General features: G+C 36.5%; 1 protein-coding gene across 3 annotated transcripts in view; it reads left to right on the forward strand.

Moving 5' to 3' along the window:
• Window positions 1–18,423, forward strand: part of FSTL5 (follistatin like 5) — an 873,776-nt gene that overhangs the window by 745,570 nt on the left and 109,783 nt on the right. For all 3 annotated transcript variants that reach the window (XM_049906161.1, XM_049906162.1, XM_049906163.1), the window contains one exon: window positions 3,004–3,153. In XM_049906161.1, coding sequence (XP_049762118.1) covers window positions 3,004–3,153 — 150 coding nt within the window. The remainder of the gene's footprint in view (window positions 1–3,003; window positions 3,154–18,423) is intronic.

The raw sequence follows: 18,423 nt of genomic DNA on the forward strand, positions 1-18,423 counted from the left end.
ACTCTTTGATACATCTCTGGAAATTTTCCTCATCAGAATGTATTATCTTAATCTTATTTTGCATCTCTGACATATTTTACCTTCTCTTTTATCCCATTAAATGCCTAATGCATGTACAAAACATCCGTCCATGACTCCCATGCACAGAAATAAATATTAATTTATGTAATCTAAAAAAATAAGAGTACCATAACAAAATGTGACCTAATAGACTATAATCAGAAATAATGACATAAAGTGAAGTGAAGAAACCTCAGGGCGACTGTCAGGAAACTTTTAATGGCTTTGTAAAAATGATTGTAAATCTGGACAGGGGTGTCTTATGGGGACAGCATAGAAATAGGAAATAATTCCCAACAGAGCCGTTTCTTTTCCTGTTGAATAGTTTTGCAACAAACAAAAGGGTGGAAATGGCTCCTGGTTCAGCAGTTGTTTGGCTGACAGTTCTGTGTCGGGTCACTCACACTTTCCATTATTTTGGCAGATTTTGTTGGTAGCTTTTACACAGTTGCAAAGATTTCATAAACAGTTTTCCTGTACTCAGAGACTTTCATCAAGCTCAAGTCCCACCTCTTTATGCCTCTTAAGTATGTATTTCGTATACCGTACTTTTACTCAAAAAACACAAGCCTTCTACGTTTGTTTGCCAACCATGCCCTCCCTCCAGGACGTATTTATATAAGTGTACTATACAAATTTTTTTACAGCAACATATTAAGAAGTTGCCATAGCAGCGCTTACAAAAATACCTCATGAGGGGAGGGCATGGTTGGCAAACACACAGATGGCCTGTGTTATTTATGTAAAAACATGGTACTGTTTGTTTCTCACAAAACAGGTTCTTGTCAAAGATATATACCATACTACTGAAGAAAGAATTTGGACATAGAATATAGTGTTTACTAGGAACTGGTGAACGAAATCACAACACTGTATTCTGGGGCTGTGCTGAGGAGAGATTTCTGCCTTCAGGTGCTATGGATAATACACAGGTTGACTCCATTGGTAGTTATCATATATAATTTTTTTTATACATTCTATGAAATAAAGTTAATTTCATAACTCTCAAAGTACCTGAGACATCCATATATTGGGTGTTTGGTTTTTCTGTAATAACTTGTTCTGTTCAGAAGATGACACTCTCATTACACGTCTCTGTCTTTGGTTGAACCTGGCAGCTCTTGGACTGAACCTTAAACATTAATGGGCACTCCAGGCCCTCCCTTAATTATAACGAAGGCTTGGAGAACATGAGCACCTGGCTATTCACTAAGCATCTCATTCCAAAGTGCTCTGATTTTTACATTATTTTCCATATTTGATATAAAGAGAAACAGCATCTATTGTATCTGTACTGTCACACATAAAAAGAATTACATTATTTAGGTATTCAGTTTAGTGACTACATGCCAAATGTATTTTATTTACTGTCAAATATTATCTTCAAATAAAAATAAACTCACAGTAGTGTTGATAACATATGTGTTGTTGATTTTGTTTCATGTTTATTAACTAAAATGGAGAATGGGATCTATGCTGAAGAAAGTATGTTCTTACATAACTAGAGAAACCCTGGTGGCACAGTGGTTAAGAGCTCAGGCTAATAACCAAAACGTCAGCAGTTCCAATCCACCAGCCACTCCTTGGAAACCTTACGGGACAGTTCTACTCTGTACTATAGGGTACCTGTGAGTTGGAATCACTTGACAGCTATGGGTAGAGAACAAAGAGAGTATTCTAATTTACCTTAGCAGGTAGTGACTGGCATATACAAATCCATGAAATTAGACATCAGCTATCAATTATCAGACAGTGAAAAATTGAAATACTTTTTTTACCATTGTATCATTATCATTATTTAAATATTTATCATTATACATATACTTTATGTGAAATTTAACAAACCTCCCAATTTGTAGAGGATTTTCTAACTGTGAGCAAATTGAGTGAATTAAGAAACCAGTATGTTGGGGGGGGGAGATAAATCTGAAAAAAAATAATATTGAGCTAAGTGACATTTCTCATTTACTTCCACATGTGATATGTCTCCCAGCATAAATCCCAAAGGCTTACGTGTCCTGTCAACGTTGATTTATTCATAAAGTGCAACAAAGGAGGAAAACGTTGTTGTTAGGTGCCTTCCAGTTGGTTCCCACTCCTAGTGACTCTACTACAACAGAACGATACACTGCCCGGTCCTGCGCCATCCTCACGATTCTGGCCTTGTGATTGCAAGAAAAAGAGGAAATAGGGGGTATTTTTGCCCAATTTATGATCATCTGGCACAAACTATACAATCTTCAGCTAGAAGGCAATTCTCAGGTAAAAGAGCCTGGTAACAAGTCTTGGGCAGATTAAAGGATTTTGTTAATTTTGCATAAATTGAGAATGGATATCAACCTGGAAGAAAAAATATCCATTGTGAATAACTACCTAGTTATAATTTCTCTAAACTTCTGATTCAGCACAAAATAGCAGTTTCATTTAATAGTCTTACTGTGGATTTGGTAGGCTTTGACAAAATATTAAGATGTCCATAAAACCAAACCAAACCCGTAGCCGTCGAGTGGATACGCCAGGAGGGCAGTCATCAATGTTTTGGGAAGCTCTGCGTCTACTTCAGTGTGAAATTCATTTTCTGTAAAAGAAGCTAAGCGGACTGAGAGATTTTAGCAATAACATTGGATTTCTTATTTATTTCTGAAGTTACTGAATTGTAAACAATTAATGATATATAAACAGTAATGAAGGCCTGTATTCCACAAGAAAAATAAATGAAAGCTTGATGAAATGGAATTTAAACTGATCTCAATCAAATTGAGTTCTAATCACATTTAATGGCTCAAAATATACTCCATATATCAATTTAATTAAACCCTTTATATTTTACTTTTATTTTTAGTGCTCAAAGGAGTGAAGCATCAATCATTGATTTTATCCATAATAGTGATATCTGTGTTTTAATTAAAAATTTTCATTCATCTTCGGTTTCTTAAATTACAGGAGGAAGTCTGTCCCAAAGCTGAGGGAGATGAAGTTCAGAGGTGTGTGTGGGCCTCGGCTGTCAACGTCAAAGACAAGTTCATTTACGTTGCACAGCCAACTTTGGACAGAGTTCTTATTGTTGATGTGCAGTCCCAAAAAGTTGTTCAGGTACTAATGATTTTTACTTTTAAAAATAAATCTTAAAAAGAAAAAAAAAAAAATTAGGTTAATGCAATAGTTCTTACCTGGTAGCTACTATATGGTCTGTCCTTTGAATATCATTGATAACTAATTTTATTACTTGGAGAACTAGAAAATTTGTACTTTTTTTGCTCGCTCTACTCTCATTTTGTTCCCTGAGCTTTAAGAATTAAAGAAGTAATTTAAGTAATTTTGCTTTCAAAAATTAAATTTATCAGCACATGGCAATATTAAATTGAGTAGCTCCACACAATTCACCACCATGGTTGCTTGCTCTGTCTAGAACGAGAAGCTCAGTTAGAGGTAAATGAAGATATTTTAAGCTATCATGTAAAAGTAAGGGTTAAATCTTTCCCATCTAGTTCCTAACAATGCAGAAAACAATAAAAGGCTTCACTAAATATTTTCAGCTCAGTAGCCCTTACTAAAAAAAAAAAAAAAAAAAAGACCAAACCTGTTACAGTCGAATCCGACTCATAGCAACCCTGCAGGACGGAGTAGAGCTGCCTCGTAGGTTTTCCAAGGACAGCTTGTGGATTTAAACTGCCAACCTTTTGGTTAGCAGCCTAGCTCTTAACCACTGCCCCACCACGGCTCCAGTCTTCACTAGAAAGTATTAAAACAAGTCATATTTACACAGGTCAATAAGAAAATATCTCTAGGAAACATTGCCATGGTCATATTTTCATGATCCCCTGACTTAATACTTACGATCTGAGCCACTACCTCTTTCAGTTCCTGCCAAATTCAAGTCTGCAGCCTGTGTGATTCACTCAAACCCAGCCGCGCAATTACCAACTGTCAGAGCAGAAGGTGTGCCTACGCAGTCTGGCTTCAGCGTCTGAGCCCTAGGCTACTGTGGTATATTCCTTCTCATCTCAGAGTAAATACATTCAACATGGTTTCATGAGATATGTATGATCTGTTAAATGGGGGCAATAATTAAATGATCTTACAAAGTTAAAGGAGCCCTTAGTTGTGCAGTGGTTAAAAGCAATCAACTGCTAACCAAAAGGTCGGTGATTCTACCACTAGCCAGTCCAAGAAAGAATGATGTGGCAACCTGCTTCTGTAAAGATTTACAGCCTTGGAAACCCTCTGAGGTTGCTATCAGTTGGAATGGACTCAATGGCGGTGGTTGGTTATGAAGTTAAGGATTATATGATTTAAAGGAAATAAAGCATTTATAACAGAGCTTCATATATAGAAGTGCTATACACTTGTTTGCTATACAATTTCTGAGGGACACTGGAATCTAACTATTGCTTATATTTACACATGCAATGTGTTTTTTGTCAATATAGGTTTGAAATAGACTCTTGAAGCCATTGTTAGTCCTTCTAATTTTGATTACTGAAAAGAAACACAAAGTTTTACCAAGTAGTTTAAAGTAAGAGCTCCCCATCCCAATAGCCCTTAACAGCTTCATGTGAATTCATCCACCCATCCATCCATCTATCTATCCTGTATAAATTGTTGAGTGCCTGTTATGAGATGTGTTTGGCATCACAAATCAAAGAATGAAAAGTCTTTCTACTAGAAAGCACTGGAACCTGCAGGGTTACAAATTTACAGTGGATGATCCGTCTAATGGTTCAATTTCTAATATGAGAATGAATAGTACGATCATGAATATGAGGATGAATGGCCTTTCTACTAGAGAACTCCAGTGCCTCCAGGGTTACACATTACTGTAGATACCCAGTCTAATGGTCCCGTGTGTAACAAAAGACTCAGTTGTACTATATGTTTCATTTCATATGCTTCTGTGTAGATAAATCAGATACCCACCTTTCTCAGACACTAACTATGAAAAAATGAGGATATAACAAATCACCACTTCTACTTCTCTGTTCAGGTTTGATACCTGTAGCCCATATGCAGTGGTATCACTAGAGGGGTACAGGGGATACAGACCAATACTGGGTGACACTATCAGAGGGGGTGACACTATCAGAGGGGGTGACACCAAAATGACTGTGTATAAAATTTTTGTGCAGTATTTCAGCAGAAAGTTATTTTTTTTAATGTGTTTTAGGTAAAAATTTATAGCACAAATAGATTCTCCTTCAAAAATTGATACACAAACTGTTTTGCAACTTTTGTTGCAATTTCCACAATGTGTCAGTACTCTCCCTCTCTCCCTTTACACCCGGGATTCCCTGTGTCCATTCCTCTAGGTTTCCTGCCCCTTCCTGCCTGCTTGTCTTTGCTTTTGGGCAAGCATTGCCCATTAGGTCCTATATGCTTGATTGAACTAAGAAGCACACTCCTCACATGCGTTATTGTTTGTCTTATAGGACTGTCTAACTTTTGGTTGAAAGGTAGACTTCAAGAATGACTTAAATTCTAAGTTAGCAGGGTGTCCAGGGGCCATAGTTCAGGTGTCCCTACAGCCTCTGTCAGACCAGTAAGCCTGGTCTTTTTTGTGTGTGTGCATTTGAATTGTGTTCTACATTTTTCTCCAGCTCTGTCTGGAAACTTCTGTTGTGATCCCTGTCATAACAGTCAGTGGGGATCATCTATTTCTTCTCGGCCCAGGCTGGTGCAGGCTGTGGTTCCTGTGGTCCATTAGTCCATTGGACTGATATTTTCTCTGAGTCTTTGGTTTTCTTCATTCTCTCTTTGGAACATGATGAGACCAATAGATGTGTTTTAGATGACTGATTCCAAGCAAGCTTTTAAGACCCAAGACGCTGTTCACCAAAATAGGATGTAGAACATTTTCTTTATGAACTATGTTATCCCAATTGACCTAGATGTCCCCCAAGACCATAGTCCCTACCCCTAAGCCCCAGTAACTTGGTCCCTTAAGGTGTTTGGATACGTCTAGGAAGCTTCTGTGGCTTTGCCTTGGTCAAGTTGTGCTGACTTTCCCTATAGTGTGTGTTGTATTTCCTGTTGCCAAAGTTAACATTTGCGTTCTACCTAGTTGGTGATTTCCCCTATTCACCCCTCCTCTCCCTTGTAGCCATCAAAGATTTTTTTTTCTGTGTGTAAACTTTTCTTGAGTTTTTATAATAGTGGTCTCATACAATAATTGTCCTTTTGTGATTGACCTATTTCACTTAGTAGAATGCCATCATGACATTAATCCATGTTGTTAGATGTTTTGCAGATTCATCATAGTTCTTTTTCATTGTGTAGTATTCCACTCTGTGTATGTACCATAATTTGCTTATCCATTCATCTATCTGTGGGCACTTAGGTAGAAATTTATTATTTTTTGTAAAAATATCCCTGTAGTTAGTTTTAACAACAAAACAATGCTAAAACTTTATGCTAATTTACTTTATGAACCTTCCAATGCATTCTGGTTAGAGCTATCATTGTTACCCAGTTACAATGATGCTTCAGGTCACGTGGTTTTTGTCTGTCCTTGATACAAACATCATGCACTGTTGCTGTGAGTGTTTATATAGTTGCTGATTTTGTCAAGTTTTCTAGTGTTTTGGTTACAATATTGTGGTAATTAGTATTTGTGAACCTATATCAATAACATTTTTGAGAATGAGTAGTAATTAAAGGAAAAGAAAGAGTAATATGCAGGAATTACGACTTACAAGTAACATTAGTACAAAAAACACTACTAAGGATTCTGTATGGTCTGGCACTGGAGATGGTCCATAGGGGCGATGACACCGTTAATTACCCCAATGGGAGACACCAACCCTAGTGACAACACTGCCCATGTGTCTTAGTTATCTAGTGCTGCTATAACAGAAATACCACAAATGGGTGGATTTAATAAACAGAAATGTATTTTTTCATAGGTTAGGAGACTAGTAGTCTAAATTCAGGTTGCCAGCTCTAGTGGAAGGCTTTCTCTCTCTGTCAGCTCTGGAGCAAGGTCTTTGTCTGTTTGACCTTCTGCTGCTGGACAATATTCATGTGGCTTCACATCTCTTCCTGATCTCTGCTTCTCTTGCTTACTTGTTTAATCTCTTTTATATTTCAAAAGAGATTGACTGGAGACACACCTTACACTAATCCTGCCTCATTAACATAACAAAAGCAATACATTCCCAAGTGGGATTATAACCACAGCCATAAAAAATCAAAAACTCTCTGGTATTGAGTCAATGCTAACTCATAGTGACCCTATTGGACAGAGTAGAACTGCCCCATAGGGTTTCCAAGGAGCGAATGGTGGATTCAAACTGCTGACCTTCTGGTTAGCAGTAGACCACTTAACCACTGTGCCACCATGGCTCCAAACCACAGGCATAGAGGCTAGGATTTACAACACCTATTTTTGGGTGACACTATTCAATCTATAATATCGTACCATCTGACCCCCAAAAACCCCGTCTTTGCCACATGTAAAACACACTCACCCCATCACATCATCTCAGAAGTCTTAAATCAGCTCCAACTTCAAAATCTCATCCTTTGAATCATCTAAATCAAATATGGGCGATATGTTAGGTATATTCCATTCTGGGACAAAATTCCTCTTCATCTGAGAAACTGTGAAATCTAGAATACAGGTTATCTTCTTCCAAGATACAATGGTAAAAGAGGCACAAGGTATACATTTCATTACAAATGGGATAAATTGGGAGAAGAGAAAGGGTAATGGGCACGAAGCAAAGTCTAAAACTCAGCAGAAAAATTTACATTAGCTCTCAAGGCTTGAAGATAACCCTCTGTTCTTTAGGACAATCTGGGTAGTGGCCCCGAACTCCAGACTCTGGGTGTCGGCCATTCTCTCTGGATTCTGAGTAGAGGCCCTTTGACCCAGGGTTCCAGCTTTGCCTTCCAGATCTACAGACACAGCAAACATGCTCTCTTGGCTTTGGGTGGCCTCCTTCTCCTAGTCCATCTAAATAGTAACCCCGCCCCTTCAGCCCCAATATGCCCTATTCTTTTGTCCCTTGGGCATGGCAGCCCCACCTCCTGAGCTTTGTGCAGTGGCCCCATCCCCCGGCTCATCTTAATGTCAGTCTCACACTCCAGAAGTGAATTGGTGAAGATTCAACCTTTGAAACCTAGGAGGTTTTGACCTCACCCTTTGAGATCCAGGGGACTATGGCCTCACACCTTGAAATCAAGAAGGTCCTGCTTCCTGCACCTCCTTCAACAGTTCTGTTAATCTCCAAACTGTGCCAGGAATGATCCTTTTCTTTTCTTTGAGGACAATGGATGTAGCCCCTTTGGTCTATTTCTTGCCTGTAGAATTCCAAGAGGCAGACAGTATTCTCTCCTTTCCTCTTGTGACTGACACCTTCAGTCTAAGCTGTTGGATTTTCTGCTGTGATGGTGAGTTAGAGCCATCAGTCACAGGCTTAATCTCTTTAGCCACATTCTTGGTAAAAATTCTAGGACATGTGTCCTTAGTTCGTACGACAGAATTTTCTAAATCTTTAATTTCTGTTTCCATTTTGTACTCTTCATTTTTAAGTCCATCTTTTCCCTCTTGGATTTTATAAGTGGCGAGAAGAAACTATGGCCTCTTTAAGATCTTGCTTAGAAATCTCCTCAGCCAGATACCTGAGTTCATCACTTACAAGTTCTACCCTCCACCGAGCATTGGAACAGACAAGTTCTTTGCATAAAAAGCATTTTACTTCCTCCACTGTCCAATCACATGTTCACCGTTTTCTTTTAAAGCCTCACTGGAAGCACATTTAACGTCCACGTTTCTGGCAGCATCCTGTTGATGGCGCCACACGTCTCTTCTGAGATAACAGAAACTTTCCCTGTAGCCCTCTGCACTTCCATCTGAGCACTCACCGGAATCACCTTTAATGTCCATAATTCTATCAACAGTCTCTTTAAGGCAATCTTGGCTTTTACTATTAAAAAAAAAAAAAAAAAATTTTAGGCACCTTAAAATTCATCCAGCCTCTTCTAATTACTCAATTCCAAAACACTTCCACATTTTAGGTATTTGTTAGAGCAGCACTCCCACTTCTTGGTACCAAATTCTGCCTTAGTGATCTAGTGCTGCTATAACAGAAATACCACAAGTTGTTGGCTTTAAAAAACAGGAATTTATTTTCTCACAGTTTAGGAGGCGAGGAGTCTGAACTCAGGGCACCCTCTCTAGGGGAAGGCTTTCTCTCTCTGTCGGCTCTAGAGAAATGTCCTTACCTCCTTGAGCTTCTGTTCCTGGGTGATCTTCATGTGACTTAGCATTTCTGTTCTCCCATCTCTGTTTCTCTTGCTTGGTTTTTAAATCTCTATCACATCTCCAAAGAGATTGACTCAAGACACATCCTACACTAATCCCGCCTCATTAACACAAGAAAGACGACCCATCCCAAGTGGGATTATAACTACACACGCATATAGGCTAGGATTTACAACACATATTTTGAGGGGACACTATTCAATCCGTAACACCATGCACCACTTTTTTCTCTGCTCCTAGCCACCCAGAGATATGTCAGACCTCAAAAGCTAAAAGGAAATTGTCCCTCAGGCTGCCAAATAGGCAGTTATCAGCTTCAAGTTCAGTTGTCCACAACACCCTCACTTCTGACCAGCTGGCTACAAATTTGAGTGTCAGGATGCCAGCCACAATCTTGGGAGTCCCTCCGGCACTCCCTCACTTCTGATCTGCTGGCTCCCACTACACTTTTGGGTTTAATAATTCACTGGAATGGCTCATAGAATTCATGGAAAAGTTTATACTTGCAATTACAGTTCTATTGTAGAAAAAAAAAAAAAAGGATATAAATGTAGGGACCCATAGGATGAGGTCTGCAATGGTTCCCAAAGAGGAGCTTCCATACCACAAAAAAGGGACGCATTATCCATCCATATGCATGAATGGCTTTCACCAACTAGGAAGCCCAAGTAACTTCTGTGTCCAGATTCCATATTGGCGGTTCATTGCCTAGGCATGACTGTGGCCTTATTGTATAGACCTGGTTGATTGAATCATACTCCTCCTGAGGTCAGCTGATAGCAGGTACATGGTGGTCTTTCTAGCTTGCCAGCCCCCTACTCATTAGCACAAACCCTTATGTATGGTATAGATAACAAAGATGACTCAATTACTCAGAAAATTCCAAGAATTTAGAGCATCTTTCAGCAAATAAGGGCAAATACCAAATTACTTTGAGGAAAGTTAAATTCTTTACCTCACATCTATATTTGAGAATTCTGGATTTTGACCAGGTTGTTTTATTTTTATTTCAGCTGCAACATAGGTCAAAAAATTTCAGGCCTTCAGTTTAGGATTATCCAAGACTCTTTTGCCAGAAGGCGAGAGTTAGAAGCATATTTTAGGGATAATCATGCTAGTTTTTAAATTCAGTTTTCAAAATGGAGACCTACACTCAGTGAATATATATTTCCTATTAAATATTCAAAAGTGAGGGTATCTAACATCACTTATTATTCATATGACTTCCATCTTCAGACAATGATGTCAAACCTGAAATTAATAGAGAATATCAATAGTGAAATTTGCAAATCCTATGGTAATAATGACATAAGATACTATTTTCAAAGTGCAATTATTACTATAAAATACGAGGAGAATGTAAAAGAACTTATATAATTTTAAAATGTTAAAAATCATGTCATTGTATAATCACAATTGTGGAGGCTAGAATCCAATACTTACATTTCATAGGCTAGGACACGGATCCTTGGTCCAAACGACTCTCCTTATGACCTTGTTTTAAAATAATAATTTTTATTACTCTTCCTAGTCATTACATACCCAAAGGTAATCATTATGTACATTTCTACTTCCATAAGCAAGAACTTCTGTTCCTCAACATTCCATAAGTGAAAATATATATTGGTATCTGGCTTCTTTTGCTATGAATTATGATCATGATGTCATTTTATTTACATGTAGCTATTGGTAGTGTTTTTCTTCATTAATATAGAGAAATAGATTATTTGAATATACTAGAGTTTTTATCCTTTCTATTGTAGATAGACTTTTACGATGGCTCCAAACTGGGACTATTATAAATATTGTTACTATGAACATTTTTATACACTTACTTCTGGTGTGCATACTTACGCACTTTTATTGGTTACGTATGTAGGAGTGGAAACAAGGGACATAATATTGTTTGCAAATGTGTGTGTGTTTAGCTTTTCTAGATAAATAATTTTTTAAACTGGTTGCATTATTTTATACATCTGAAAAGAGTGTATATGAGTTACCAACTTCTATAAATAAGCTGCTGAAATTTTTAATAGGATTTCACTTAATCTACTGATTAGATTAGGGAGATGTGACATGTTTACAATTTTGAGTCTTTTTTCTATATTTCTTCATTGATCATCTTGTCATTTATGATTTTACTTTCAAATATTACACTACCCTGTATTCCTGGAATAAACATGTGTATTAAAAAAAAAAAAAGCTCAAATATCCCAGTGCCATAGAGTAAATATATCTTCTAAAAATTAAAAGTTTATTATTGAAATTAAAATGTCATTAGATGTACTAAACAACAATTTAAACAAAGATGAAGGAAGATTAAGTGAAATGAAGGATAGATCTGAAGTAAATACTCAGAATGCAGAGTACAAAGGAATATACAAACGAGAACTTAAGAGATAAGGCATGACTAACATGTTCATAATAATCAATCTAGAAGGAGATGATAGAAATAAATGGGAAAGTTAATATTTCGGTCACAATAAGTGAAAATTTCATATAATCACTTGAATTTTCACACCTTAGATTTAGGAAAGACAATGAAAACTAAAAAGAGAAAGAAACAGGTCATACCTAAATGCGCTGAAGTGACACGACCAAGTATCAAAAGGAAGATTTTAAAGTAATGAGAAGGTGGCAACAAATTTCTCAATAGACAAAATGGCCATCAGGACAGAGTGAAATAATATCAAATGGCAAGTAGAAATAAGACATTCTAAAATTGAATGGCCAGTGAAAAAAATGATTCTAAAACCAGAGCATAATTTCTTGTTGCAGAGACATAGAAACATAGACATTACTCCAACACAAGTGGAAACAGAAAGCAAATGGAAAATTGTTTACTTCAGGAATAAGGAAAATTAACTGAGCAGTGATTTTGGTCTACTAGTGGACAATGAAATTGGTAAAAATATGATCTAATAAAAGATTGTCAATAATAATGAAGGTAATGCCTACACTATAAGGTTGAAATTTTTTGAAAAGGGAAAACAAAGGACAAAAATAGCAAATCTGTCTAAAAATTGTACAGTCATAGCATGTAAGCAGGAAAAGGTATGATTTGCTTTGTCATGTGTTAAGGTTTCCTGTATGTTTTGGGAATGGGAAGGACACACTGATGACCCATACATATGTTAATTATGTTTGTTAACATTTCAAGGGTGTCCAGGGAAAGAATAAAAATCAAATGAACAATTTACAAACAAGTAGAGTGGGAAAACTGTAGACTAGAACCAAATATGCCCATAATTACAGTAAATGAGAATGGAGTGAAATAACTAACTGAAAGACAAAAAGAAAAAAAGGTCAGACTGGATAAGTGAAAATCTACATATACACAAATTATGAGATACACCTAAAAAGATAAGAAATTAAACACAAAATGTGAAATTAAAGTCCAGTAACAGATAATGCAAGCAAATGTTGAAAACAAAACAAGCTGATACAGCTGTTAACATCAGACTTTAAAAGGGACTTGAAGACTTTTAAAAAGCATTAAGTTTAAAGCAAGTTATGTGATAATGATGAAGTTGCCATGAGTCGGCACTGACACCACAGTTACTAACAACAATAAGCGGTTTATGTTATTAGGAATATCTATGAATAAAATCATATATGCATCTAATAATATTGCTTACAACATTATAAAGTGATTATTGCTAGGACTATTAGAAGAAGTTGACATATGATCATACTGGGATTTATTTGCTACTCTGTACTTGATAAGTCAACAGACAAAATTAATAATGTATACAGTTTGAACAACACCATTAATGTGCCTGAACAAATGGATTCAAAAACCCCAGTGCCGTCGAGATTAGATACAGAAAATCTTGCATCCACTAACTAGTAAATACATACTGCAAAATACATAAGCAAAAAAATATGACATTTAATAAAAATGAGCAAGAAATATTAATGGTTCTGATCCTCATATCATAACATTAATAAGCTATGGGGAATACCAAAGAGAGTTTAAATGTCATTGAAAATCATGATTAAATATATTGGACCCAGGCAAGACTGTGTTTTGATGGAATTTTCTTAGCTTAAGTTGAACAATAAAATACTAAAAATACTTAACCAGCCAACTTTAGAATTTAGTTGAAAAAAAATCAGGATGATCAAAAAGAAATAATATAAATATACAGTGGAATCATCTACAGAAACTAAAAATTGATTTATTAAATAGGCTAATAAAATAAATGAAGCTCTAGGAATTTTGGCAAAGGTCACAATTAGTACTATTAGAATTTTAAAAAAGAAGATATAAATACAGTCTACCAGGAAGTAGGAGCCCTGGTGGCACAGTGGTTAAGAGCTCGGCTGCTGACCAAAAGGTTGGCAGTTTGAATCCACCAACCACTCTTTGAAAACCCTATGGGGCAGTTCTGCTCTGTCCTATAGGGTCGCTATGAGTTAGAATCAACTCATCAGCAACGGGTTTGGTTCACTTTTTTATCAGAAAATAAAAAGTGACCAAGAAAATATTAAGGAAATAGTCATGGTAATAAATTTGAAAACATAGTTGAAAAGGATAAATTAACAGGATAGTATAAGTTAACAACATGCCAAGAAGAAATTAAAAAGAAGTAGCTTCATGCTAATTAAATAAACTGGTTTATGAAGACAGAAACAAGATATTCTGTCCCAGTTGGTTTTAGAGGTAAAAGTTCTATCAAACATTAAAGCAACATTTTAACAATTTGACAAGACATAGTAAACTAAACATCTGTATTTTCATTGACTTGGTAATTGATGTCTTGTTCTGCTCCCACTAAGGGTCACTGTGAGTAGGAACTGACTCCATGACAACTGGTTTAGTTTTGGTTTGGGAAGGAGCCCTTGTTTCAGTGGTTAAAGTGCTCGGCTGCTAACTAAACAGTCTGCCATTGACACCCACTCACTGCTCCGGGGAGGAAGGTGTAGCAGTCTGCTTCAGTAAAGATAAAAACACAGCCTTGAAAACCCTGTGTGGCAGCTGTGCTCTGTCCTCTAGGGTTGCTGTGAGTCAAAACTGACTCGACGGCAAAGGGTTTTGGAATCTACTGAAGCAGAATACCACATCTTTACATCTTTCTCCTGCAGAATTTGAATCACTGACCTTTCCGTTAGAAGCCTAGCACTTAAACACTGTGCCACCAAGGACCCTTGTTCTATAGGGTCACTATTAGAGTAGACTTGATGGCAACAGGTCAGTGGATTACCTGCTCTGGAGGTGAGGCTGTATTCCCCAGTGTCCTGAGGGGTAAGGCTCACTGACAGCAACCTAAGAAGCCAGTGTAGACCTGCAATAATGATTCAGGTTTTTCTCATAGTCTCTGTATATTCCCAGACATTCTACTGTAAAGACAAGTCCTAACCCTCTCTTGATACACCCTGCTCCATGCCACCATTTATCAGTCTTACTGCCCAACTGTCTGTTGATGCCCTCTATTTGAAGAACAGGAAGCGCCCCCCACAAAAAAAAAAAAAAAAGATCAGATAGATTCTTAGGGACTTAATCCTGGGAACAAAAATGGAGAGACAGCGATGTTCTATAGGGGCTCCTCCTGTAACTGGAAAGGTCAATGAAAAGAAAGGGCTTTGAATTATGGAGGCTGCTGAACCCCTTGATGAAATGAAGGAGAGTGGAAGAGCAGCTGCAAGGATTTGGTCTATTTTGTGATAGTCTATTCTATAAAAATTGACTTGGTACATTCAGTCTTGAGGTCTATGGTTGACTGTAAACAGCAACATCAAATGTCAGATATATTCACTAAAATGAATAAAATAAAATAAAATTTGCTATTTTTGAATACATCTAAACTCTTTCCTTGCATCTGTGTGCAATTCAGCCTGTGTACTTCTTTGTATAATAAATTTAATAAGCAACCCTGGTGGCGTAGTGATTAAGTGCTATGGCTGCTAACCAAAGGGTTGGCAGTTCGAATCTGCCAGGCACTTCTTGGAAACTCTATGGGGTGGTCCTACTCTGTCCTACAGGGTCGCTGTAAGTCGGAATCAACTTGACAGCACTGGATTTGGTTTGGTTTTTTGAAGTCTAGTACCTGCTGGGTGAAATAACACATCCTAACGTGTCTTAATATTACCCTGATATTATGTGAATTTTAGTCCACAGAATTACATGCTTGAAGGTGAATTATGAATATCCTAATGACTCTATTTTTATACTCAAAAATACTTCAGATCTTACAACTTCAAATTCCCCTAAGATTTTTCTTAATTTTAAAACATCATGTAAATGATAGAATTTACAGAACTTTGTATTATAATAAATTAATAATCCTAGTAACTTGAGTTAGAAAACAGTGGAAAAATAGTAGAGTATTTCAACCTACTTCAAAACTAACCAAAATAATTTTTTTTTTTTACTTGTACTTTAAACCTTTGTTGATACTCAAGAAGAGAACACACTGTATTCATCGTAAAATGTGAAGTGCAAAGTTTGTTTTGTCAGAAGTAAGGAATCCTTTCTCAGTTTGTTGTCTTTACTCAGCTAATGCCAGAATCAAAGATAGCCTTCTCTGTATCCAAATGAAGCCACGCTTCCTGTGTTCTGTGTCATCTGTCTACTTGTTGCTTTCCAACCTGGGAATGTGATGCAGAGACAGCTGAGAATGCTACTTACAGTCTAAACTGAGCTGTTCATCCCCTAAACATTACACAAAATATGAAAGAGAGTTTAGGTGCAGTCCAAAATCAAAGTGCTTTTTTCCTGGAAAAAAAAAAAGGAAAGAAAAAACATTGCACTTATTTAAATTTAATCTCTTACGCTTGCTCTTTTTAGTCTCATAAAAGTGAGTTCTTCGTATTTTATACTGCTTCAACTAAGAAAAAAATAATTCTGACCTTTTCTTTTTCATGTGTTTGTATGGACTGGTAGTTAATGTGCATTTTGGGACTGCACCGTTTTAAAATTTGAGCTGAACTTGTTACATTTTTATTATTAAAATAACAAATTATTTTCTCGTCTGTAAGATTTTGCAAATTTGTGATAAATTATTAATATTAGGAGAATACTGGTATATTTGTTTTCAAGATATGTTGAAATCAGAAAAAAAGTAAAAGGTCACAATTTTTTAATGGAATAAATAACCTTACTGTGGCCCCAAACATCAAACGGTTTCACTTATTGCTTTTCTTACTATTAAAAATTTTGTAAAAATGACATAGAGGTGCCATTTTGCTGTGTGGAAGATTAACTCGTAAACAGCTGACCTCATTTTGTCTTCTGCAGAGCCAGATCAGTTTCTGCCTGGATGCAGAAGTGGCTTCTAGTAACATCTCGGGAGTATTCTTAAGTGTCATCAGCAGTCTCCTCCAGCCATTAGCGCATTATCTCGAGAATCTACATCATTAGTTTAAATTAGGTTCACTTAATTAGCCAGCTGGCACTCTCCTTGTCAGACTGATAAACAAGCTGTGCTTCCCTGCTCCTTCATGTCAAGACTAAGCCCCAAGTTCTGTGTATCACTGTTGACATTCTCAGTATTTAACCTTTACAAAATAAGCCGTCTTTATAGAAGTTTTTGATACAACTGGTCCATGACCAATGTGACATGCATTTTAAATTTGTTGTTGTTGTTGTTTTCCCCTCAAGGAGTATTGACGAATTTGTGTAACACTAGATACTTAGTGATCATGAGTTAAAGTTTACACATCAACAAAGGGAAAACACTTATAGCATAAGTAAATTGTATCCTTAAAAGATGTTTAAAAATAAAGAAAAATGGCTTATATAAATGTCTTTATAAAGCTATAGCAAATAGAAAATTAATTGTATTATACAATACAGTATATTTTAAACATATATTAAAAAAGGATACAATAAAAAGTTAATTAACTGTGATACTTAAAAAAAAAAAAAAAAAAAGTTGCCATCTAGTCAATTCTGACTCAGAAAGACCCTATAGGACAGAGTAGAACTGCCCCATAGTGTTTCCAAGGAGCACCTGGTGGATTCGAACTGCCGACCTTTAGATTAGCAGCTGTAGGACTTAACCACTATGCCACCAGGGTTTCCAACTATGATATAATAGCACTCTAAAAACAGCATATACATGGGCAATCAAGAGATATTAATTATAGGACCTGAATATGTAGATAATTATTATTAAATCATTATAATAATAAGTCATTTGAAAGGCATCATTTCTGAAAATGCTATTTGAATAATTTAATGAATGGTGAGAAGAAAGGAGCATGCCTCAACCATTTGAATAACACAAGAACAAAGCACAATGTAATATTTGATGAAACGGGTAGTGTCCATTGTCTGAGAGAGAAATTTTCAGCCTACCGTATCAGAATCTCTTATTAAAATCTCAGAAAAAAAAAAAATCTCAGAGGCATCCAATAAATCAAAACTGATCCAGTTTTTATATTAGGGTGGGAGTCAAAATCACCAGCTAAAAGGGAGCTTCATTTCCATAGGCTTCTCAAGGCAGGGTTTGAAAACAATTTTTCTAACAAAATAATATTGGTAGTCAAATGTAAATTAATATTAAATATCAAATGAGCATTGTATGTAGGTTGATTTAAGGTGAAAAATGACCACATTCCTAACACATTTCCCCATTAATATATGCCTGAACATTGTCTTTTAATGTACTCCTTTAAGATCGTTGTAATGGATCAAACCACACGTCTGTTTCGGTTTAAAAACAATGAATTTTATTACTGCAATAAAAGCATTTTGCAAAAGGAGAACACAGTGTCAGAATAATCTGAATGTCGTGCTTCAAGGGGCTGCAGTGATGCAGAGACTTTATAAAGACAAGCAGAAGGATACAGCTAAAACGTTTGTGATTGGTTGACATTTACAGGGCTTAGAGGGGATGTTAGAACAAGGTTATGGAAAAGTCACCGGCTAAAAAACATTTTTTTAGGGGAAACGAAGAGTGCATTTTCTGAGAATTGGTGGACTGTTAAAGTCACATGTTTAACACCTGTAATAATCTTCTCTTTACATTGGCCGTTTCTCACCACAGGCTCTTTCTGTAGCAGCAAAACTGCATTTATCTAGGTCAAGGTAAAGTGGAAGGCCTGGCAAAGATGACAAGCTGCGTTATATGACAGAGTAGAACTGTAAGATGGAG

The sequence above is a fragment of the Elephas maximus genome, chromosome 13, assembly GCF_024166365.1.
Source record: "Elephas maximus indicus isolate mEleMax1 chromosome 13, mEleMax1 primary haplotype, whole genome shotgun sequence".
Lineage (NCBI taxonomy): Eukaryota > Metazoa > Chordata > Mammalia > Proboscidea > Elephantidae > Elephas > Elephas maximus.